Source organism: Phalangium opilio, unplaced genomic scaffold (genome assembly GCF_054372755.1).
Source record: "Phalangium opilio isolate 3A_F unplaced genomic scaffold, DU_Popi_V2 ptg000105l_1, whole genome shotgun sequence".
In the NCBI taxonomy this organism is placed as follows: Eukaryota; Metazoa; Arthropoda; class Arachnida; order Opiliones; family Phalangiidae; genus Phalangium; species Phalangium opilio.
The window spans coordinates 7,994,100-8,019,793 of NW_028324207.1; the positions used below are offsets into that span (position 1 = coordinate 7,994,100).

Genomic DNA, 25,694 nt, shown 5'->3' on the forward strand with positions numbered 1-25,694 from the left:
CGTTAGTCTGTGTTAACTTACGTTTTTCGTGAGCAACGTTTGCCATACAATGAAAACCACCCTTAGCAACTTTATTTTTTATAAAATTAACTAATAAATGGATCTCTTTGAAATTCTAACCACATATTGTGGGCTAAAATTGTAGTTCTGTGGAAATTTTCCAAAACAGTTTATGCAATACAAAAAAAGTTACATCCAATAGAAAAACCACCCTTATACATTAAGGGCAGTATGAAGTCTTATCTAAGAGAGCTACCGCTCTCTCAGAATAAATTTTCGCTCACGCCAATTCCAATTAAGGTTTTTTTAAGATCGTTCAAATAATTTAGTAGAATTTGGTTAGACTTTTTGATAATGGCCTTTGCTTCCAGTTTTCACCGCATATTATTGTGAATGAGCAAGGAGAGAAAGCTGGCTTTATGACTCAATTCCTTCGTGTTCTAAAACATTTCGATAATATCAAGTAATAAAATTTGGAGTCAGTTTTCACGTTCTTTTTTCAATCCACCAACCACATTAATCAAAATATTTTGGCAGAGTCACTATCATTCCAAGTACGGAACAAGCTTTTGGTGCGAAAGTTGGTAATTCGTGGAATGGAGTTCTTGGTATGCTTAAGAGAAATGTCAGTGTAATTCGAAATACGCGACCTGCTTCTTCTGCCTGTAATAATACAATGAACGCTTTATTATCACAGGAAGGATATTTTATTTTAAACCCATCCGTTCTGTCCTACGATCGTTTCAATGCCTTCCCCACTTAGTACCCTTTCCTGTCTGTGAGGACGCAAATATTGTTCGGAACAAACCAATCAAGCGGAAATGATATTTATTCCGTTATTGACAAATGGGTAAATTAAAATTGGTAATTTCTAAATGAAATTCTAAAATTAGTTGTTAAAGCTGATAACGGCACGAAATATCGTACTTTGATTCAATACTTAACTCTAAATTTGTGATCATAATAAAATGCATCGCAAATCATGATTGATCCTTGATTATTGTAGATAGTTGTGAGTAGTAGGGACTACCTAGTTGCGCAGAGATCCAAGATGGCCGCCACCCCAAGATGGCCGCCCTCTCCTCATCCACCAAACTTGCAAACAAAGATTAAGCTAAACTCCTACCTGACCAACCCTACCTTCCAGCATGCTATGACTCTTTAGAGGGGTTTTACCCATTTTTCCCCCAAAACAAGCTGTAGTTCTTTTAATAAACCAGTCTAGTTATTTTGTAAGATTCTTGTTTGAATTTCCCGCCATAAAACCTTTAAAGTATGTCTGAGAAACAAAGATAAACATATAAATAAAGATTTTTTAATAACAAATACCAAATAATATATACAATAAAATAGAGAATAACAAGAATATAAATAGAGAATAACAAGAATATAAATATAAACAAAAATTAAATTAAAACCAGAAATATTTACCGCTACTTTTACCGCTAATGTCTTTAAATCGAAATTTTGAAGGTAGTTGTTTTTATCTTTGGCGTAAAAAGCATCTTGCTCAAAGTGACATTTTGATTTTCAAAACTTGATATTTTAGTCGAAATCTTAACTGAAAGCCGCTCTTTAAATCGTAATTAGCGCCGCGTTTTATTAACAATTTCACGACATCAACGTGGCATTCACTCTAGCGGGGCGTCGGCCACTAGCTTTGTTCAGGCACTCTGGTGGTACATGCCTCCATTGATTCAGGAAGATCTTGGGCATTTCGGCTCCGAATCTTATCCACGTTGATCGAGCGAACAGCTGTTAAGTTTGAGAAGGACATCGAAGTCAAGGCCTCACTGAAGAGAACGTGTTCCATTTGGTGCAGGGTACGCAGAACCTTATGCGCTGGCACGGCTTGTCGGGTTGTACGGGCCGATAAAATTCTGCGTTGACCCTTTACCTCCCGAAGGAAGTTACATCCGAGCCACTGCGAGGCTTGGTCTTCTTGTTCTGGTCTGGTTGTTTGAGCCAGAACTTCTCCTTCATTGCAGCGTCAGCCCGACCTTGCGAATGAAATCGAACCACAACCAAAAGGCTTTGCTCGTGCATTCTTATGGCTGAGCCGACTTCACACAAATTTTACGCAACTTTCAAGAGACCAATGGAAAACACGTCAAATTAAGTCTTGCCGCGGAAGAAGTAGCAGGACTTAACTTAAACTCGATTTTCCTTCATTGCAATAGTCCGTTGTATGGACGCATATCACACTGCAATGAAGGTCGATTCATGAACCTCCTCGACATTAGCCATCAGGATGCACGAAAATAGCTTACTGATGGCTTGGTCACTCTGTCAGGAGAAGTCGCGATAGAAATTGCGACTTCTGACAAATTTACGCAACTTTTTGTGCAGCCACATGTAGCAAAGCCGAGATTGTACGGAAAAGCTACGTAAATCTATCCCATGAATCGAAATTGGTCCCTTTTCAGGCAATGCCCGAGAAGAGACAGTTGGCATAATCGAAATTGGTCCCTTTTCCGTTGGAAAATTGAGTTTGGTCTTTACTCACCCAACAAAAGCGGCACGAGTTAAAGCAAGACATCTTTAGTTGGACTTTTAAGAGCATAACTGAGCAACTGATAACTTTCTCCGCGAAACACAGAGCTTATATACTAAATGACCGAGAGCAGATTTAATATTAAACAAGTTCTCTAGATAAAAAAATTTATTTTTTAAGGACCACACCCTGTCGACCACACCCTGAAACGTACTATTAAAGCCCAACGTCTTATATAATAACTGCATCAAACAAGTTGAAAACCGGCTCGAACTAGTCAGGGCGTTGTCTTTTTTATCGGAATCGGGTAAGGTCAATTACCTAGCTACGTAGATTTTTCAAGGGTAACGACTTTAAAAGTTTAAGAATTTTTTAAAGTTTTTTTTGATGAAGATAAACGGCGTGTATTTTAAGATCGTCCATAGCTCAGTGGTTAAAGGCAGGGTCTACTAATGTAATACCTAAAAAGGTGGCGAGTTCAAATCCCGGCCAGTCTACCGAGCTATGGCCGATCTTTTTATGTATAAAATAAGGTTTGTTTAAGAAGTTGGGGTTAGTTGATAAACAGGCGTTAGTCATGAATGACGACTTTTTTTTAACTTTAGCGTCTAATACGTGTTTAGATATATACCCAAACAATACCCAATCAAGTTTTAAAAATTATTTGCATCAACCTCTTAACTTGAGTAGCGATTATGAAGTTGGGCTGGCAGAAATCATATTTCCAAATCATTGGGTGAATATAAGCGAAGAGTTTAACAAGTTTGAAATTCAGGTTGTAAGTGACCCAAACCATGGCAACTATGCAGCTGTTCGAGAGCCTGTTGAATATCAAAAAATAGAGATACCTGTCAATCGTTATACCAAGACCAAAGAGTACGAACTGCCCCAAAATTTTGTCGAGCTGTTAAATGATGATGTAAACAGTCATCCGTATTTAAAAGGCAAATTATCTTTTAAATTAGTGAATAAATATAAAGACGGGGCCCTGGGAAAACAGTTAGATACAAACTTTCCCGTTTACCTGCAAGTTTTAGGAGAGGAAAACATACGGTTCAAAATACCAGCTGATTCCCCCTTGACCACGCTATTTGAATTTAAAGAGAATAATTACGAGGATGTTCCATATATATCAAAATATCCTGTATCAAAGCATGCTAAAAATATAAGTTTAAATTACACTAATAATTACGTGGAAATCGAAATTGATAATGTTGGAGATAGTTTTAAAAAAAAATTTGATTACAAGTACATTCCCAAAGCCGCCATTAAACGTAAAACAAGCCACGAAGTTCCGTCGATAAGAAAAAAACCTCAACCGGAATATAAGCCTGTAGCCCCATCTATGCCTATTTTACCGCGAACTACTCCCTTTCTTCCAATTCCTATTACTGCAGCTAAGCCCGTAGTACCTGTACAACCACAGCCACCCAAAATAACCCCTCTTCCAAAACGAAAACCTTCACCACCACCCAAAATAACCCCTCCTCCAAAACGAAAACCTTCACCACCACCCAAAATAACCCCTCCTCCAAAACGAAAACCTTCACCACCACCCAAAATAACCCCTCCTCCACCACCCCCGAGACGCTCCTCTCCTCCACCACCCCCGAAACCTCCCTCTCCTCCACCGGCACCAGCACCACCAGCCCCGAAACAAACCCTACCACCGCCCCCGAAAACCTCTTCTCCGCCACCACCCCCAAAACCTCCCTCTCCTCCACCGGCACCAGCACCACCAGCCCCGAAACAAACCCTACCACCGCCCCCGAAAACCTCTTCGCCGCCACCACCCCCAAAACCTCCCTCTCCTCCACCGGCACCAGCACCACCAGCCCCGAAACAAACCCTACCACCGCCCCCGAAAACCTCTTCTCCGCCACCACCCCCAAAACCTCCCTCTCCTCCACCGGCACCAGCACCACCAGCCCCGAAACAAACCCTACCACCGCCCCCGAAAACCTCTTCGCCGCCACCACCCCCAAAACCTCCCTCTCCTCCACCGGCACCAGCACCACCAGCCCCGAAACAAACCCTACCACCGCCCCCGAAAACCTCTTCTCCGCCACCACCCCCAAAACCTCCCTCTCCTCCACCGGCACCAGCACCACCAGCCCCGAAACAAACCCTACCACCGCCCCCGAAAGCCTCTTCTCCGCCACCACCCCCAAAACCCTCCACTCCACCACCGCCCCCACGCTCAAGACCCCTCGCCCCCTTTGAACCATTAACACCCACACCTTCGCCCACACCCCCCTCATCTCCAGAGCTACCCGTATTACCGACTCCCTCCCCACCACCGGTTGATGAAAAACCCTTGTTTCCGCAGCCGGTTGATCCGCCGAAAAAAAAGCCTGAACCAATTATTCCCGAAGAGCCTAAGCCTATTAACCCTGAAGATTATGACAATTACACAGTATTGTTCTTACCTCAAACTTTTAAAGCCAGTAAAACGCCAGAGAAAAACGCCGAAGGGCTTTATCGAGCCGTAGCCAACACTTTAGAAAAATTAGTATTTAAAAAAATTCAAGTAACATACCACACAGTAGATAATTGGGGGTATGCTATCGTGTATAATTTCAAAACACCAGAATGGGTGGAAATTAAATTTTCTCACCAAGTAGCTAAATTGCTTGGCGCTGACCCCGATAGATATTACTCCGGAAAACACCAACTAGGACCCTTGAGCATGACGTTAGAAGAATATACTATAGACAAAGACAATGCATACATAGAATATCGAGTCAATAGAACCATAAAGCGCTATACCCCCTGGGAAGAACCCTGGCTTTATTTCTTTTTTAAAGTGTCAGGCGAGTTTAGATCGACAGATGATTATAAGATTTATGAAGAAATTGCCGAAAACCTCCAAATAACTGCGCGCAATTTTGACCCTTTAAGATTACATCAGGCCGAATTTAGCGTTATTAAGCAAGGAGCGGAGCATTATTTTAGAATCCATTGTCCGGCAAAAATTGAAATGCTCTTCCCAAAGGAATTGCGTGATATATTAAATTTAGAAGCTGAATACGTTGGTGGGACGTTTCTATCCACTAAACCTTTAGAGCGTAATTTTACGCATTTCAAAACAACTAATGACACATTTGTAAATTATCGCGTTCATGACTCACTAATGCATCTATTTACTAAGACTAGTGTCGCAAAAATCAAAATACCCGCGGGCGATTATATTTGCGATTTTACGGCAAGCGGGGCCGTAATTCCCTTCTCTTTACATTTAAAAATCATAAACCAGTTATTGGGGGTTCAAGAATATATGCCTCGCCAGTATTTTAAAATGTACATTCTCAAAAATGCTCTGGAAGATAGATTTTATGTTCGTATCGAAATAGAGCCAGGTGTTCGCGTCTCGGTAGCTGGACCAATGGCCAAGTTATTTAACATTCCCGAAGAGGGAGAATTTTTTCAACACAGTCATTCGGGAGTGGCTCTGGTAAATCCTCGATTAAGAATAATGACCCTGACAGCGGATAATAATTTTTGGACTAGCGAATACGATGTGGATAGATTTCCAGAAGACCCAAATATGGCTGACCAGCCGTCCCTACCCGGATATCAACAGGATAACCCTCAAGGCAAACGAGTTGACAATTTTGCATGTGAAATTCCTCCCGGGGTTTATTATCATATTAGCGATGTTTTAAGTGCCATGGGCGAAGCCATGTCCCCGACGCATAGGAAAAGTCTAAAATTTACGCAGAATGTAGACGGAACCGTGACGGTTTCAAAACTGAACGATACGGTTTCCATTTTGTTTCCCAAAACAACACCCGGCCGAGGACTGGGACGATTGCTAGGTTTTAGTAGTAATCAGTTGGATCGGTATATCAATAACGAGACTTCGGAGTATCCCGCTGATATCATGAGAGGCGTCGATGCCATGTTTGTTTATACCAATATTATCCGTCAACAAGTAGTGGGTGGTGGTCAAGCTCCTCTGCTACGTTTCATAAAAATGCCGGCTTTTTCGCTGCTAGACGAGGAGAACCAGGAAATATTTAATAATATCGACTTTTATCCAATTTCAACCAGCGATATACAAGAAATTGAAATTGAATTGAAATCCGATTACGGGGAAAATATTCCGTTTAATTTGGGCAAAGTATATATTAAACTGTTTTTTAGGCGTCGACGTCAATAGCCCAGAAGCAATGGTACCTAATAGATACACTCTGTATTTCCAAAGAGGATCCTCCCTTCCGGCTTTACACGCAAACGTTTTCCAATCCGGAGGTCGTTTTAGTGTTGGCGGTATCTTTAATTCTTTATTGCGCAAAATTACACCCTTTATTAGGCCGGCCATTAGTACTTTAGCGTCCGAAGCTGTTGGGTTAACGAGTAGAGTAATTAGCGATGCCCAAAACCCCGGAATATCACCTCGAGAATCGATTAAAAGAAATGTCAAACAATCTATAAATTCCCTACTACATAAAGGCGTGGACCGGTTCGTCAACACTCAAAGCGGGACGGGCCGAAAACGAAAGAGGACTGCTAAAACAAGCCGGAGCAAACGTGTTAAGCGACGCACTAAACGCGATTTTCTAGACTAAACATGTCGACCTACGAAAGTGTTCTTTCCGACTTTGAAGTATTTGAAAAGCCAGTGGTGAATAATAATATTGTTGGGACTAAAACGACTGCTCATTATCCCATTGCCCCACTAACTAATGCTAAATATGTAGAATTTATCATTCCCCCCTCTAACAATTATCATGATTTGACTAAAACTCTTTTGAGAGTAAAATTTCGCGTTTTGCACGAGGACGGCACGGCCGTTCCAGATGCGGAAAAGAAAGTCTCGGTGACAAATTTAATAATTGCCTCGCTATTTTGTCAAGTAGAATTATTTCTCAATGGCGTCGCTGTCCAGCAACCTAATAATATGTACCCATATATGGCCTATTTTAAAATACTTTTAAATTATGGACAAACGGCGGCCAATTCCTGGTTAACTTCTATGTTATATTATTTGGATACCATTATCGAACCGGCGACGGCTTTAGATAACGCCAATATTAACAAAGAAGATAATGGTATTGGTCGTCGCGCTAAACGCGTGGCCCAATCAAAGACGTGCGATGTAATTGGCGAATTATTTTTGGATATGTTCAAAACGCCCAAATTCTTACTAGATAATATCGAGGTGCGAATTAGACTTCATCGAAGCTCCACGGATTTCGCTATTATTCACAATGAGCAGGGCAAAAAGTATAAGATTGATTTAACGGAATGCACTTTGTTTACGCGCGAAATTGAGGTTAATCCCGAACTGCAACTAGCTCACGCCCAGATGTTAAACTCGGGAATAAACGCTCGCTACGAAGTAAACTCTATTGTTATGAAAAATTTCTTAATAACCACCGGAACGCAAGATTTTATTAGGGACAGCTTGTTTACGGGGCAATTACCCTCGCGAACTGTCGTGGCTTTCGTTACTAATAAAAAATTTGTAGGGGAAGCAACTTCCAACCCCCTGGATCTCCAACACTTCAAACTCGATTTCATGCAATTCTCTTTAAATTCGCAAAATTATCCCGATATCCCCTTTACGCCCAATTTTGACGACGACCAGTGCGTTAGATGTTACAATTCTTTATTCGAGGGTCTCGAGATATTAGGTCTTGACCGAGGAAATATTATTTCTTACGATTTATATAAGAAGGGCTTTTTTGTCGTTGTTTTTGATTTGAGTAGAGAGCATCTCGCTTCGTTAGGTCTAAATTCCATGCCCCAGACTGGTAACTTGCGATTATCGTTAAGATTTAGCTCTCCGCTAACCGAAAACGTCACGTGCATTGTCATGGCCGAATTTCCAAACAACCAATTAATAATATCTAAAAACAGAGAAATTATTTATAATCACCCCAACGTATAAAAGACTAAAACTTTATAAATACAATATCAGTCGCGAGCCAAGATGCACCAAGTACACACCGTCACGCCAAAGCTCGATATTTGCGTCATTGAATCTATTGAACCTAAAATATTAATTCAAAGATCGGATACGCGTACAAAAACTATATTAAAACCTAACGCCTGGTACGCTTTGTTTCGGTTTCAAAATGAACTCACGTCCTTTTTTGACGGAAAAATACCTCGCTATCATATTTGGTTGCCCGTCAAAGAGCGCATCAAGCTGGAATGCTTCGTCAACTCGAAAGATGAACGTCTAATCGATCTTCGATACTATGAACGAGGTAGCGGCAGTCGTTATTTCCTCAACTTTAGCACCAGCGAAGGATTTAGCCTGAACAAAACAGGATGGCAGACGTTGATCGACTTAAAGCCGTTGATTGACGAGGATCTCAAGGCTAAAGGGATAGCTGTCTGTCGCATGCGCGAATTAATTTTAAACGAGCTCACTACCACCTTGTTTGACGTCACTTCCACTTGCGCCAACGTCGAGTGTCGAAAACAAATATGCCACTCTCAAAGCTGCTCGGAATTTGACACAAATTTCAGCGATCGAGTCGAGCGTAATTTGCACGAAGCGCTGCCTCAACTGGATCGTGAGAAAATTTTGCATCAATTTGAGACCGAACACGGATGGATCGAGGACCAAGAGGATATTTACGCTTATTTTGTCAACAGTTTTGCCGATTTAAAGAATGCCTTGATTTATGGCTATTAAGATAAATGTATTGATATATCGTATTTGTTTAACTGATATTGTTTTTATAAAATACCTTTGCGTGTATTAAATAAAGTTGTTTATTGGGAAACCATTTAGTCGTTATTTATACTTGTCAAGACATGGATGCTAAAATTAGAAAAATTTATTACGACATGGCTAATCCGGCCGCCTATGGGTCGCTAGCCAGATTACAAAAGGCCTTACCGGACGTGCCAAAAGCAAAATTAATCGCCTTTCTCGAGAAACAACCTGCCTACACGAAACATCGATTTCGACGTTTCCGATTCAAAACTAACCAAGTGTACGCCTCAACTATCGATGACGTTTTTCAAGCTGATTTGTTGGATCTACCGAAATTAAAACGTTTTAATAAAAATGTTCGCTATGTTTTGTGCGTCATTGACGTCTTAAGCCGCTACGGATGGACAGTACCTCTTAGAAACAAAACATCTGGCGAGGTTATCGAGGCTTTTAAAAAAATATTTCGAGAGAGGATCCCTTTAAAAATATACACGGACTACGGTGGGGAATTTAGTTCGCGCAACTTTGCCTCCTTCTTGAAACGAAACAATGTGCAAATACATTTTGCCAGGAGTCAGCATAAGGCTAGTTTAGCGGAACGCTTTATTAGAACAATTAAGGAACAAATTGCCCGGGTTATTACGGCCACGGGGAATAAAAATTACGTTAAATATTTACCTTTAATTACTAAAGCTTATAATGAACGGGTTCATTCAACTACTGGAATTGCACCGGTTCATGTTAATATAGATAACGAATCAATCATTTGGAATAAACTGTACGGGAAATCAAACGGCATTACTCGATACGCACCGAGGCTTAAAGTTGGCGACTACGTGCGTCTCTCTATAGCTAGTAGAGTATTTAGAAAAACCAGCTCGGGAGGCACGTTTACTGACGAAATATTTCGCGTTGTTGACGTCATACCCAGGTCACCACCCGTCTATCGCGTAGCGGATTTAAAGGGGGAGCAAATTTTGGGTGTTTTTTACGGCGCCGAACTACAAAAAGTCTCGTTACCCGAGACTAAATTATGAACACTTCGCAAATAAACGCTCTCTTAACTTGCGACAAAAGAACGCGACCCTACTATTTAGGATGCTTCCCAGTAAACAGACTCCCAGAACGGCCAAAAAGGTCCAAATTTTGCTTTATATTCAATAATGAAGCAGCTGGAGAGGCTGGAGAACATTGGATAGCGTGCTTTTCTAACAATGACACGGTGGAAATGTTTTGCACTTACGGAAAGTCGCCGCGATACTATAAAGTTAATTTAAAACGATACGGGAAACGAGTTGTTTACAATAAACAACAAATTCAACATCCATTCTTTCAACTGTGTGGCGTCCATTGTTGTCTGTACCTAGCACTCCGCTGTAAGGGCGTAGCTAGAAAGACGATATTAGACGCCATCTATGACCAGAATCTTAAACTTAACGACTATGTCGCTTTATTATATTTATCTTTACATTTAAAAAAACATGTACACAGATATTGTTCGCAATAAAACAATTTTTTATTTGTCTAAATATTACATTTTTTTTTATTAATCAATATCGCGCCATTTATTATGCCTCTTTCTCCTCTCGTTAGATGGAACCAGCGGTCCTAAGTTTTGGAGTTCGTCTTTCTTCTTCCGAGGTTTTTTCTTTTTTTTCTTGTTTTTCTGTTTAGCGGAGGCCGTCTCAAACAAGTTTTCCAAGTCCGTTAAATTGTCCCCGTTTTCCTCCGCTAAATTCTCTTGTTCATCGACAATTTCCTCTTGTAAATCGTCGTCACGATTTGCATAACCGACAGCTCCTTCTTCTAGCTCTCTTTTTGGCGTGAAAAATGTGTTTTGCAAATGATTTGCAAGAACTTCGGCTTGCCGTTTCACCATATCTCCAACATAGGTCGGCCCAAATTGTTGGTAAAAATCTTCTGGTGTTGGTGTCCCCGCAGCCGTTTCGCTTTTGAAAACCTTTTGCCGAGGCTCGGCTCGTTTAGGCGTAGTAAAAGAACTGCCCGAAGCGCTTGTTGTCGGTGATGACGTGGCATAGCTCGGCCATGACAATTGTTTTTTTCGCGGGGGCATTTTAGGGGTGACCGGTAATGGCGGCGTGGGGACATTAGACATTGCCTGTGTTACGACCTCAAATTTAGGTAAAGGAATTTGTTTCTCGATACTTAAATATTTCTTAAAAGCGTCTAAATATTTATATAATTTATCGTAGGCATTCAATGGCGATTTTAAAATATCCTCAATCTCTCGGTCCAAAGCAGAGTGCTCTTGGGCAGCTGTTGAAGTTACTGCGCTAGCGGGCACAAGAACCATTTGTTTCATAGTTTAGCAGCTATGGCTTGGACAATCGAAGGCAAGATTGCGGCAAGCAACGTCGTAAGAAAACCACCTGATTGCTGCAACAACAGCTTTTTTTTGCTTTTCTGCGACAAGGTACTTGATCCGAGTTGTCTAATAATTTTCTTGTACTTTGCTAGCTTTTTCTTGCGATCTTTACTCAAATAAATGCCCCCGCCCTTTAAATTCTTACAAATTGTCTGAATGCTCTTTAATTGAGGCGCGCTACTATTGTTTAAGAGGGTTCGCCGTTGTTTACAGCTAGTTTGACGCAAACTCTGTAAATAAGGGACAAATTTGGCAAACTTGGTCGAGGGACGCGCTACGACGAGCCGGGAGCGTTTTGCTGATCGACGTTTAACGCGTGGGGCCATTATTCAAATGACAATTAAATTTAATCGACATAGACATACATAGGTGATTCGTGAGGTAGAACTCGCGACCTTAATCGTAAATTTTCCGGAGTTTCTTGTTTTAAATCAATTAACAAATAGCTATAGGGTTCTCTAGTGGCTAGTCTGTACGCCTCCGTAATACGCTTCGGGTTATCTGGACTTATTTGTTGCGCCAAATATCTAATAGAGGCGACATCTCGAGGATTTTTCATTATTATAAAATAGGAAGAGTTTTGAGAAATTATCCGCGATTGGCTACCCTTGGGAAACAGTTGTTGAGTAATAATAATAACCGTATACCCTAAATGATGCGACGTCACGCACACTAAATCGGCAATATGAGCTTGTTTAAATAATTGGCTAGCTAAGTCGTCTAGTATCAAGTAGGAGTCGCGATTCATTTCCCAAAAGTCCGGATCCGCCGTTGGCAAGCCTTGAATAAATTGAATTCCCGGAATCAATTGTTTCAATTTTTCATAGTTTGGCTGCCAGGCGGCGTAGCAATAAATAACCTTTTTATGCGGTGGGTCAAACATAAGCTGATGATTTTGCAATAAGTTACTTAAAAGAAAACTCTTCCCCGCTTGCGTTGGCCCCACGATTAGAAACTGGGCGGGTGTTTGGAACTTTAAAGAATGCGAGACTGACTCGGTTGGATTCATCTTGATTAATAAACATTTTTATTTTAATTGACAGTTTATATATATATAATCAAAAATACAATTAACCCAAAACCCAAAGACCCTTAATAAACACAAATTAAAAAATATTTAAACAATATAAACGAAACCCTTTTACCCAAAAAAAAAAAAATCCCCTATGAAGTAATTGTTTTTTTAAAAAGTTTCTCTTCTAATTCCAGACAACGCTGGCGGAAGCGTTGCACGTTGAGGAGGTTAAAGTTGACGCGAGACTCGGAGGGTAGTTGGTACACACGCACTACAGAAGAAAACACGACGGATTTATGCGCACGCGCACTTTTTCGGTTCCCGACCGCTCGTTGTTGATGGCTGGGCATGTTTGGATTAGAGGCTCGCAAACATCCTCGCCCTCGCTGGTCGGGAAGTCGGGAAACCCCTGACGCAGTGGTTTGTTGTTGCACGGTTTTTTGGAAACCATCGGACACGATGGGCTGTGTTTCCGATGTTCCCTCGATGGATGGTCCGTGCAACGCCACTGGTACAAGGCGATGCCGCAAAAGGCGCAGCGCGTCGTCTGTGTTTCTACATCTGCAAGATAGAAACCGTCTTTGGCCAGGGCTTCGATGGGAACGCAAGATTCCCACAAGCCCTCAAAAGTATGTCTTCGCCTAGCCTCGTAATTCATGCGAGAGAGATGTTGAAGCGGGTGTTGCCTCTTTGAAACCGTAGGGTCGACTGGTTGTCAAATCGGCGTTCAACAATCTCTTATTCGAGGTTTGGCGAAATCTTTTGGTGATTTTAACGGCCTCTAGCTGCAGCTTGTATTTATCCCGTTTAAAATTAAAAGGGACATTGACTGTAACTTCCTTTTCCGGATTCATCGCTACACTTTCAAAGGTTTCAAAGTCAAGTTTTTCAAGATTTTCTCGATTTAACGTCAACCCTTTAATTTTCTTGACTTCTTTTCCTTTGCTAGTGCGAAACGAGTAACTTTTGGCACCGGTACTACAAAAGGAAGTTATATAATCACCGCCGAGTTCGTCCGCCCAGCAACCAATATGATTGCCAGTTGGAATGTCAAACTTTCCCGGTAGATGGCGGTAGATTATTGAGTCGGTGTCACAATACAAGGCTGCGCGGTCTAATTGAAGCAACATCTTGTTCAATTCGAGTCGCCCGTAGCACGAGACGAAGCTCCCCACAATGGCCGACCCCAGTTTGTAGTCCGAAACGTAATCGCTTTTGGCTTTGTACGATAAGAGAGCGATCGACTCCGTAACTGGCCGTAAGTCGACTAATTCCAGAGTGTAATCGCTCGCGTATCGTATCAATTCGTAATAATTGTTGATAAAGATGCTGCGAATCTTTCCCGTATTCAGAGCCATGCGACCCCAAAGAGAATTTAAATTAATTTTAGCGATATTACGCAGTGAAGGATTTGATTGAATATCCGCCACGGTCAGAGAAAGCTTTTCATTCTTGTTTATATCAGCGATATACGCCTCTTTTTGCAGAGGCGTTTGAGCGTGAGCGGGAAATCCGGAATTCTTCACTTTTAGGGCGATAAAATCAGTCATGTACTGGGCAAAGAAATATTCCGTTTTTGGATAATGGTACACTTCGAATATATCGAGGAGTTTATAACCATGTTCCATAGCGGCATAGACTTCAACCGTTGGCCAGACTGATTCGAAAGCCCTTTCGTTGACAGTGTGATCGCAGATTTCCGCTCGCAATTCTAGACACGTGCGACAGAGGGCGTAGGCTAATTTACCACCGCTGCGGAAGGGAATTAAGGGGATGTGGAGATCTTGAGGGGGAAGCAGACGACAACTCATAACGCCAAAATACCACCCTGGCGATTTGTCAAAATCTCTGCTATAGATTATGGGGTGGCCGCTAGGGTACGGACAATCGCGACAAACTTTCGGGTACAAAGAAATAATATCCTTGTAGAAAATTTTCTCCTCACCTTGCACGTGGCAGTTAAGAACAAAATTTTCCGTCCGTCCCCCATAGAGAGCGCTACGGGCTGATATTTGAGGTCGAAAAGTTAAACTTTTGCAGAAAGCCTTTGCTTCGGCGTTTTCTTTTAAAAGCTTAGCAAATTGACACTCAAAGATCGAGGTATATTCATACCCGACCATCTTCTCTTTAATAAACAGCTCTCTATCTAGGGTCCGCTCGTACAGAAATCTGTTGCTGGCTTTGAGTTGGGTATTGTAGGCATTAAGTTTTTGGCATGGACAACCGTGAAAGTAGCAACCGTGGAAATCGTAGATTTTGGGAGGAGTTTCGCTATAGCCGTCGACTAAATAGCGCCCCACCCGATACTCGCCCCCGTAGCTTAAAGCAGTGCGCAATTTTATATTTTCAGTTTTCTCCACCCAAGCGAGATATTTTAAGCTAATTTGACTGTGATTAAATTTTGCGTTATAGCCGTTAGAAGGAACAATACCCATGCTGTAAGGTTTATAGTAATTGTTAAGATAAATAGTGGTTAGAGCACCCGCCAAAGTAATATTTTTTAAGCAGAAAGGGTCTAATTTGGTTAGATCTACGTAAATTTTTCTAAAAGCTTCGACGCCTTGTCTCAGGACTTTGACGTCTTGAATGCAATATTTAATAAGCTCCTCTTTGATGTTGTAAATAGATCCTTCCATTGACGCGTACCAAGTTTGAAAATCTCGATAATCATTGGCTTTCATTTGAGCTACGTTAAAGTACGAAGCTTCAGGGATGACGCCAATGTAATTAAGATTTTCTTCGGTATGAAAATCAAATGGAAAGAATCCTTTCGCCACATCGCCGAGGCTAAACATGCTGGTGAAATTACGCAGAGGTTGACTAATGTAATTAAAGCTATCGAGGAATCTAATTTGCGGTCCCTCGAGATGAATCATGAGAATTTTACTGCCGTCAAAAATAACGGCAGGGGTGACGTGTCTATGGACTAAAGCGTTAAGAATTAAGAAGTTATCAAAAGCTTTCGCGTAATGAGCTACGACTTGAGTGTTAGTAAAGCGCGGTTGGTACGTTTTACGTTTCTGTCCAGTCAAAACTACCTGCTCGACGCTAAATAAATAATTTAAAAATTGCTCGACGCAATTAGCGCCGTAAAAAATTTTAGTTTCAAAGCCAGCTTCAGTCTCTACGTCGCAAACTAGTAAAATGGGGACGTGGATATTATTTCTAAGAATAGTCTCAATGTCGTAATAAATAAACCGCGAGGCTTTCATTTTGGTTTCCAAAGGCATAACAAAATGTTCACCTGGCGGATGGACTATTTTACACTGAGAGCATTCGGGATTGCAGTCGTGATCGTCACCCATCAGTCGCCCACATTCTAAACATCGTTTTTGGCTCGCGCAGGTGCCATTAAGTAAATGAGTTTCGTAGCAGGGGCCCGGGAAAAAGTAGCGGTGGCATTCGTCGCAACGTTTTAAAGCATCCTCGTTAGTTAAATGAAAAGCTTCTCCTTGACACCGAAAACATATATAGGGTTTTGTATCCTCGGGGCATTTATGCTCTTTTAACAATTCACGTTTGTAAAAAGATTTCAAGCATAAATCGCAAGAGGTAACACCGCCCATCATGCCGTGCCAAGTTTTCGCGGGGTGGATATGGTCGCCAATTTTTAATAAATAGATAAATTTAGGAGCTTGGGGGCCTTTGAAAAATATGGTAAAATTATTCGCAGCATCAACGATTACGATTCGATAATGGGGAACTAAATAATTTTGAAATTTTTGAATATCTTCTAGAGTAACAAAACCTTCGGGGACTCCGGCTTTCCTGTGCAAGATTTTTGCAATATTACCCACGAGGGTGCTATTGCGTTTCAGTTTGTCAAAATTGTTCTTGTTAAAGGGCAGACCTTGCTTATTTTGTTGGTAAAAATTGCGATCGGCCATCTCTTTACCCAGAACTAAACTTCGAGCAAAACAGAGATTATCATTATTCTCCATAAAAATAAATTGGTTATTTTGCTTAACGAAATAATCCAAATTAACCAAAGTTCTATTTTTTATGGATTTATAATAAGTCCCTATATTAGCATCGAGGTTTAGAAAAATAATGTCAAACTGAAAATCTTCCCCATTAAAGACAAAGTCCCGACTAGATTGCGTTACTCTATAGATGGTGCGCATAATTCGCTTACTGGTGAATTTGTCAATTTTTATAAATTTAATATTAACAGGGGTCGTCAATCCGGGGGAGCTTAAAACAAATCGAACCCGATTATACCCGGGATTCTCGGTTACTAATTTACGTATAACTTCGTCGAGAATTTTTCGAAAAATTCGAAAAAAATCTCGCGTTGGAATGTCTTCCAGATTTTTGAAAGCTATACGCAAATCGATTTGTTTACAATGCCACTTGCGACTCGTTTTGTCAATCTGCCGTTCAATTGTGTAGTACCGGTTTACCTGTGCGTGTTCCTCTCCTCCACTACCCTCCGAGTCGCTACCGCTGCCGCTGCTCTCACTGCTCATTTTTTGAATTTCTATCAGAAATAAAAAAATTGGAACAAAATTTTGGTTTGTAAATTTATTGTTAAATAGATACGTACTTTGCTAGGCGGCTGCTGAGCGGCTTCTGCGTCGTTCTTCACGTCGTCCACCAAGCGATGGAAAGCGTTAAGGAGTTTGATGGCGTCTTTGTTTTTAGCGTCAACGACTCTTTTTAGCCGCTTATGTCTACACTCCCACAGTTTGTCCGCCTGGGCGTCTTTGATGTCTTTAAATTTGTAGACACTTATGTCTACAAAATAGTCCCCTTTTCGCGGGGGGATTTTAGTTTCGAAATATTGCCCGTCGCTTCTCAAGCGATAGGACCCCTCAACCCCGTTGACGCCGACAACGTGTTTCTGCAACACGTCCTGGACAAACTCCTCGTCGTCAGAATCGAGGAGGATCTCAACGGGGTCGGGTTTTACAAATTGACTCAGCGTTCGTTGACCGCTGCTGGATCCTTGTCGATTATTAGGAGAAGACGGTGGAGATTCAAACATAGATTGAGACTCTTGGTACTTGTTCATGGCTGGATCGATTGTGAAAATCCAATGCCCATGCTCGAGCTTTTATACCCAAAATCTCAGGGCCATTTTTTTTTAGAATACAGGCCCAGACATGGTTTTTTTATAACACAACCTTATTCTATTCGTATTAAGAGTTTAAAAAAATATATAATTATGTCTGATACGCTATTTTTTAATTTAACCTTAAATGCATTTTTTATTTACGAGTTGATACTAGAGATTATGAAGTATGTTACCATAAATACCCATATAAAAAAGACCTCTCTAGTTTAATATTAATATACATTTATTTAGATTTAAATCATGTTAAAAAACAATTTCCGTCCCTCCCAAAGTAATTAGTTTTAACCTTCACTAATAAATTGTTTTTCTTATATAAAGCGATCTCGTGAGAATTATTCAAATTATTCGAAACACGCCTAAACAGGCTTTTGCATACGAATAACATTTGTCCCCTTAGGCATTTATCAAAGTAACTTCTTTTTAACCTTCGCTAAAGGGTTTTTTATATAACACGATCTCGTTTGAATTATTTAAAACACACCTAGACAACTTTTTTGCATACGAAAAAAAATTAGACCTCGAAGAGATTTTGTAATTTTATGCCTATATATCTAATTAACTTTTTGCTATTTATTGATTTTTAAGAATCTTGAAAGTATTGCCTAGACACTATTAGATTTGACCTCGCTAATTTTGTATATAAGCCCCAAGTTTCAAAATGAAAGTTATCAGTTGTTTAACTTCTGTTTCTGAAACACTATCCCAAAAACTTTAAGATGTCTTTCTCTACCGCTCCTCGTTTGCCCTGCCTGCCCGTGATCAAAATCCATCCGGCAGCGCTTACTCCCCGTCGTGCCACCCCCCAGTCGGCTGGACTGGACTTATATTGTCCAGTGGATACCGTAATCGACCCTCACGGTATCAAAATCGTGTCGACTGGGTTAGGCGTGATGCTGCCCGAGAACAGCTACGGCCGCCTTGTTGGCCGTAGCAGCTTAACAGCCCAAGGGCTGTTTGTCGCCGAGGGGACGATAGGTATGTTTATTAGTTATTTTATAGTGCGTAAAAGTATAATAATTCTTAACACTAATAGACGCCGACTATCGGGGACCCATAAAAGTCGTCGTCGCAAATGTCGGGGAAACCCCCTACGTTGTCAAGCGGGGTGATCGTTTCGCCCAATTGATCGTGACGCCGGTTATATTGCTAAGACCGGTGGAAACGGCGGTAAATATTTTCAATTTTTTAATTTAAGTTTTAACATGTGACACATTTTTTAATTTAGAATTCAACTTGTAACATGTTTTTATGTTGTTTCTAGACTTTGACCCCGACGTCACGCGGCAGTGGGGGGTTTGGGTCGACCGGTGTTTAATCTTTTTAAATGGTGGTGGGTTTTTAATATAAATATTTGTTATTGTATATATTATATTGTTTGTTATTAAAAAATTTTTATTTCTATATTTGTTATTCTTGTCAGACTTATAATTATAGGCTTATTTTCTAACTCCACCTTAATTAGCCTATCCAATGATATTATCTCTTTACTTACGCTCCGCCTAATGTGACAAATAGGATCCAATTAAAACTGCCTCTTAACTCTCTAGTATGTTACATATAGCATGTACTAGCAATTTAAATATCATTTGTTATCATAGCCCTCGCAATATGTTGTGCCTCATTTTCTTTTTTGTTTACGGGTTAATAGTCAACGTTTTGTTAACTCTTTACGAAATTGAACGGCGAAGCAGAAAACAATTAGAAAATAAACCCAAACGTCCCTCCGCCGATTGCACTTCCGAGTCAAATAACGATACAGGGTCAACGTGAAAAAATGAACTCTTTAAAACATGTTTGTTTATCCTTGCTGGTTGTTGATTATTTTGTAATATATATTCTGTATTTATTTATCACCCATATCTGTACATCTTATAAAAAGTAAATATTTGATGTCTTAAAATCTGTGTTTTTTATTAACTTTAGGCTTACAGAAAGCTGGAATGGTTAAAGGGCAACACCCAATGCTAGCAAGCCAGGGATGACGTCAAGGTTGACTATAGTTTTTAGTTTTAGTTTAAGTTAAGAAGATGATGTCATGGGGGATGAAACTAACAGCTCGGGCTAGTCCAGACTTGTCTGAAAAGTTTGGTTTGAGTCTGGTGGATGAGGAGAGGGCGGCCATCTTGGGGTGGCGGCCATCTTGGATCTCTGCGCAACTAGGTAGTCCCTACTACTGTTGTGGTTCTCAGTGGTCTGGCTCTGCTGATTTACATGGTGGGCAAACTGAGCTCCAAATACGGAAAAGTGAAATCGGAACTTCCACTCGTGTTTTTGTTGCAATGCCTTCTGGGAACGAGTAAAACCTTTAAAACTATTCCTTCGTCTGTTTTTACTCGTGTGCGGTTATTTGGTTATTTAGCGATTTAGTTAGTGTGACGCACGGGATTAGGCAGTGCATGCGATTTAATGGATAATTCAATCGTAACGGGGACTAGTAAAAGTGACACGTTTGATAGTTCAAAAGTTGAGTATAAAGCTCGGGTTCTAAATGGAATTGTGAATCGTATCTTTATAATAGTTTGTAGAAGTTTAGAACCATTATTAAGCTCATAAGGGAAATGACAAACTTCCCATTGTGTGTTTGCTAGTCCCTGACCTACCAGTTTTACGATAGAGCGCCATCCTTCACTGGAAGGCGATTAGTCGTGGTGAGGTTATTTTAAAAATTTCATAGACATATGGAACACCTTCAATAGACCAGTAAGTTGATGGATTTAGTTTTTTGGCAAACGAAATACAGAAATATGTAACTGCAACGGTTTATTTCTGATTGTGTTGATTTGCTAAGATTTACGGAGAGAGTAAAAATGTACGCTAAACTAGAAATGACACTTAATAGTATCATGGTCGCTGGATTCCGCGAGTATTGAATTGGGCTTTCTCAAGTTTATGTGGCACTATACTTAGGTTTTCAATGTATGCGAGCCATTGTATAGCCTTAGATCGTTGTTGGGTGCTATACAACCTTAGCACATTCGAAACCACACGGAGTATTGCAAAAGTATTTGTGCCTTTGTAAAATTTTAACCGTGTCTACTCTTAAGGTCCCCAAGGTTTGAAGTCCGAGGGAGTTAGTCGGTTTCTTTCTGTCGTGTGGAGCCTAGCTTCATTTGTTGTATTGGTTTTCGTATCTTCGGAAATGACATAGCAGTTATCGAACAAATTGGAAGCCCTTTCCTTCGATGACATAGACGATATATTTCACTTTCCGGAAGCAGATCCGTTTTTGATAAAAGGATCCGCAACCTTCAGTTTTGTTCAGGTAATTTTAGAAAGTAATGGGTTTATGAAAACTACACGGTTTGTGGATGGAACCTTTTACTGGAGTGACCAAGTTATAGCATGTCATAAATTAAAGGGTGTGTTCTTTGGGTCAAACTGAGTGAAAAGTGTCAAAGAACATGGGGTCTACAACGCTTAGTTTCGGAGGTACGGACCCCCGAAACGTGAAAAATGTCAAAAATGTGGAGTAAGATATATCAGCTCGCTCATCTTGTTTAGACAATTCCAATACCCTCCCATCTTAGAATTCTAATGAGCCATTTTCTAGCAGAAGCGTATTATTAAAGGTAGAAGTGTGCAAGGACTGGTCAATAAAAGTTGGTTCAAATTGACAAACAAAGAAGAGTTTCCAGTATCATTTATTCGTACATGTACAAAGTTAGCGGCAGTTTTAGAGGTATTGTTCAAAATGTCCACCATTAGCATTAACGCAAACATGTGCCCGTCTAACGAACGATTCTTGGACATGCTGAAAGATGCCTGGTGTGTTTCGGATTGTTTCACACCCTTCAAGTATTCGTTGTCGCAAGTCGTCCACATCACGGACTTCACTCTTGTACACCAAGTCCTTGAGATGACCCCAAAGATAGAAATCACACGGATTCAAATCGGGAGATCTCGCCGGCCACGCAACTGGTCCTCCTCGTCCAATCCACCTCAAAGGAAATGTAGCGTCGAGATGTTCTCGAACCATACGGCTGAAGTGTGGTGGTGCCCCGTCGCGCATAAACCACATGTCACGTAGCAGTGCTAACGGATTGTCCTCAAGTAGTTGCGGTAAAGTCTCTCTTAAAAACTCGAGATATGCCTCGCCATTTAGTCTGGGTGGTAGAAAATGAGGCCCAAATAAATGTGAGCCGACAATTTCGCACCACACATTCAAAGTAAATTGAACTTGGTGACTCCTAACAGTTGTTGCATGTGGGTTTATCTGCCACCATTTATGGTCGATGTGATAGTTCAAAATACCATCACGGGAGAAAGATGCCTCATCGGTAACTATAATAGCGCGTGGGAATAGATAATATTCAACTCTAGCCACAAACCACTGGCAAAAGTCTAGGCGTCTAGGATAATTTGCAAGGTTAAGATCTTGCACCTTCTGAATGTGATACGGGTGAAACTGATGCCCTTTTAGAATTCTCCATACTAAGACGTGATTGACGCCTAACTGTCGTCCAATTTGTCTGGTACTAGTTGATGGGTCATCCTCGAACATGGTAAGAATGTCTTGTTCGATGTCCTCGATGCGCCCTTGAAGACCTCGTTCCCGATCATTTCGTGGTTGTAGTTGACCCGTGTCCCTCAAGCGCCGGTCAACAGCCTCGAATGTTCGTCTATCCGGTACGCGACGTTGCAGAAATTGTTCCTGATATTGTCTCCGTGCCTCCATAGAATTACACCGCGCAATTCCATACATAATGCATATCCGCATATTCTACAGTAGTGTACGCCATTATGTCACTACCGGAGGTATAAGCGACTCTGTGACTTTGTGAACAACAGCATCGTACTTCAATCCAACCGACCGCAATTTTTATGATCTGAGTAAAATATTTTTGTTTCTGATTGTTTAACGTTCACGTAAAAATCTTATCTGGCCTATGCTACATTTTCTTGGAGGTGGTTTGCACAAGGAGGAGTATTCAGAAAGTGCAAGCTCTTAACCATGCAGATTATCTTAGACGCCTTTTGTTTGGGGCTAGAATTGAAGACCATCACAATGACCATGAATGGCGTCAGATAAACCCACATGTAACAACTGTCAGGAGTCACCAAGTTCAATTTAGTTTAAATATGTGGTGCGGAATTGTCGGCTCACATTAAACAGTATTTGCGTGAGGGTTTATCTGACGCCATTCATGGTCATTGTGATAGGAATGGATGGTCTTCAATTCTAGCCCCAAACAAAAGGCGTCTAAGATAATCTGCATGGTTAAGAGCTTGCATTTTCTGAATACTCCTCCTTGTGTAAACCACAACCAAGAAAATGTAGCATAGGCCAGATAAGATTTATACGTGAACGTAAAACGATCAGAAACAAAAATATTTTACTCAGATCATAAAAATTGCGGTCGGTTGGATTGAAGTACGATGCTGTTGTTCACAAAGTCACAGAGTCGCTTATACCTCCGGTAGTGACATAATGGCGTACACTACTGTAGAATATGCGGACATGCATTATGTATGGACTTGCGCGGTGTAATTCTATGGAGGCACGGAGACAATATCAGGAACAATTTCCGCAACGTCGCGTACCGGATAGACGAACATTCGAGGCTGTTGACCGGCGCTTGAGGGACACGGGTCAACTACAACCACGAAATGATCGGGAACGAGGTCTTCAAGGACGCATCGAGGACATCGAACAAGACATTCTTACCATGTTCGAGGATGACCCATCAACTAGTACCAGACAAATTGGACGACAGTTAGGCGTCAATCACGTCTTAGTATGGAGAATTCTAAAAGGGCATCAGTTTCACCCGTATCACATTCAGAAGGTGCAAGATCTTAACCCTGCAGATTATCCTAGACGCCTAGACTTTTGCCAGTGGTTTGTGGCTAGAGTTGAATATTATCTATTCCCACGCGCTATTTTAGTTACCGATGAGGCATCTTTCTCCCGTGATGGTATTTTGAACTATCACATCGACCATAAATGGTGGCAGATAAACCCACATGCATTAACTGTTAGGAGTCACCAAGTTCAATTTAGTTTAAATGTGTGGTGCGAAATTGTCGGCTCACATTTATTTGGGCCTCATTTTCTACCACCCAGACTAAATGGCGAGGCATATCTCGAGTTTTTAAGAGAGACTTTACCAATTACTTGAGGACAATCCGTTAGCACTGCTACGTGACATGTGGTTTATGCGCGACGGGGCACCACCACACTTCAGCCGTATGGTTCGAGAACATCTCGACGCTACATTTCCTTTGAAGTGGATTGGACGAGGAGGACCAGTTGCGTGGCCGGCGAGATCTCCCGATTTGAATCCGTGTGATTTCTATCTTTGGGGTCATCTCAAGGACTTGGTGTACAAGAGTGAAGTCCGTGATGTGGACGACTTGCGACAACGAATACTTGAAGGGTGTGAAACAATCCGAAACACACCAGGCATCTTTCAGCATGTCCAAGAATCGTTCGTTAGACGGGCACATGTTTGCGTTAATGCTAATGGTGGACATTTTGAACAATACCTCTAAAACTGCCGCTAACTTTGTACATGTACGAATAAATGATGCTGGAAACTCTTCTTTGTTTGTCAATTTGAACCAACTTTTATTGACCAGTCCTTGCACACTTCTACCTTTAATAATACGCTTCTGCTAGAAAATGGCTCATTAGAATTCTAAGATGGGAGGGTATTGGAATTGTCTAAACAAGATGAGCGAGCTGTTATATCTTACTCCACATTTTTGACATTTTTCACGTTTTGGGGGTCCGTACCTCCGAAACTAAGCGTTGTAGACCCCATGTTCTTTGACACTTTTCACTCAGTTTGTTCCAAAGAACACACCCTTTAATTTATGACATGCTTATCAGAAACACCCTATATGGACGCTCCATTAAATAAACGAAAGAACGAAAAATATCACATTTGCACAATCCTATCCCTTTAGATAATTAGCCTCTAAGCGTGTACAATTTATGATTAGGCTTAAAAATTTAAATGGTTAGCGCTTAATTGTTCTTCAATGCGCTACACATCAAACCAAACTCTATATTTTTGAATGGTTTGGTACGTAAAACACCATAGTCACCTCTCTCTTTATTTTAGAAAAATGCACTGGCTAGTCCCGCATTTGCGGAAGTAATAATGCGAGCTCGAGCAAACCCTGATATGTGTTACCAGAAAAAAAGCAACTTAATAAAAAATGCCAGGGAGGCTATTCTCTAAAAATCGAAAATCATTCGGATCACTCCGAATCCTTATGATTCGGATCGGGCTCATTCGGAGTGGACCGAGAAAACCGTATTCTCTAACCCCAATCCTTATCGTCATTCGGATACTTCGAAAATTTTCTCTCAATCCAAATGGACGTCACTTCCTCTTGAGCCACGTGGTACTTTTTGACGCCCACCTTTTCTTTATTGGACAATTTTATTTGGCGCGCTTTCAAATTGAAGGGATGGAAACTTTGGTTTTTCCCAAGGAGTGGAAATTTTGGGAAATGGTCTTTGTATTGGGAACACATTCAATACAAAGCAAATTTTCTCTTTTTCGATTTCTTTTCTTAAGATAGAAACAAGTGTTTTTTTTTCCTTTTTTATTTATTTATTTATTTTTGATAAAAAATAATTTATTTTTAAATTGCTTCATAATATTCTTTTAAAATGGTATTAAAGAACACGCTAAACAACAGTTAATATACGTCGAATTTTGAATGAAACTTAGCGTAAGTTTTAGTAGGGTTAAATATGAGGCAATGAGAACCTAGAATAACAACGTTAATTAATCGCAAATTATAATCCAATTGTGTGGATCTCGTGAGATTATGATAAATTCATTAATGTAGATCATTAGCCCTCTATCAATGGTCACACACCTACCAAAATTTTATAATTTAAATAGATGCTAAACGAAATAACGAAATTTAATCTAGCCATTATTAATAATTGATGCAATTGGTCAAAAATAGGTGGCTCTAACTTACAAGCCCCGGTAGATAAAATATTAAAATTAACAATTAAATCTGTGTTAAGTAATTGGATCTCGCGAAATTATCCCTTAAATGTAGGATAAATTCAACGACGTT

General features: G+C 40.7%; 2 protein-coding genes across 2 annotated transcripts; both read right to left on the reverse strand.

Annotated features, from left to right (window-relative positions):
- Positions 1-1,611: 1,611 nt before the first annotated feature.
- LOC149629117 (uncharacterized) lies at positions 1,612-17,256 on the reverse strand. The gene is made up of 4 exons (XM_089851706.1): positions 17,118-17,256; positions 14,883-17,051; positions 1,915-2,063; positions 1,612-1,755 (listed from the first exon to the last, which is right to left on the reverse strand). The coding sequence occupies exons 2-4, from the start codon at positions 17,038-17,040 to the stop codon at positions 1,612-1,614; spliced, it is 2,451 nt and encodes an 816-aa protein (XP_089707832.1). The 5' UTR covers positions 17,041-17,051; positions 17,118-17,256.
- Positions 17,257-21,321: 4,065 nt separating this feature from the next.
- On the reverse strand, positions 21,322-22,323 carry LOC149629118 (histone-lysine N-methyltransferase SETMAR-like). Its single transcript, XM_089851707.1, has one exon. The coding sequence runs from the start codon at positions 22,321-22,323 to the stop codon at positions 21,322-21,324; it is 1,002 nt and encodes a 333-aa protein (XP_089707833.1).
- Positions 22,324-25,694: the final 3,371 nt, after the last annotated feature.

What these genes read in the sequence shown, in the direction of transcription:
- LOC149629118 (XM_089851707.1), bottom strand. Translation starts at nt 22,323, where the DNA reads ATGGAGGCACGGAGACAATATCAGGAACAATTTCTGCAACGTCGCGTA.
- LOC149629117 (XM_089851706.1), bottom strand. Translation starts at nt 17,040, where the DNA reads ATGAGCAGTGAGAGCAGCGGCAGCGGTAGCGACTCGGAGGGTAGTGGA. An exon ending in CACTGCTTTAAGCTACGGGG is followed by an intron (nt 2,064 to 14,882) that starts GCGAGTATCGGG and finishes ATTTGTGTGAAG; the next exon opens with TCGGCTCAGCCATAAGAATG. An exon ending in AGCCTCGCAGTGGCTCGGAT is followed by an intron (nt 1,756 to 1,914) that starts GTAACTTCCTTC and finishes CAAACTTAACAG; the next exon opens with CTGTTCGCTCGATCAACGTG.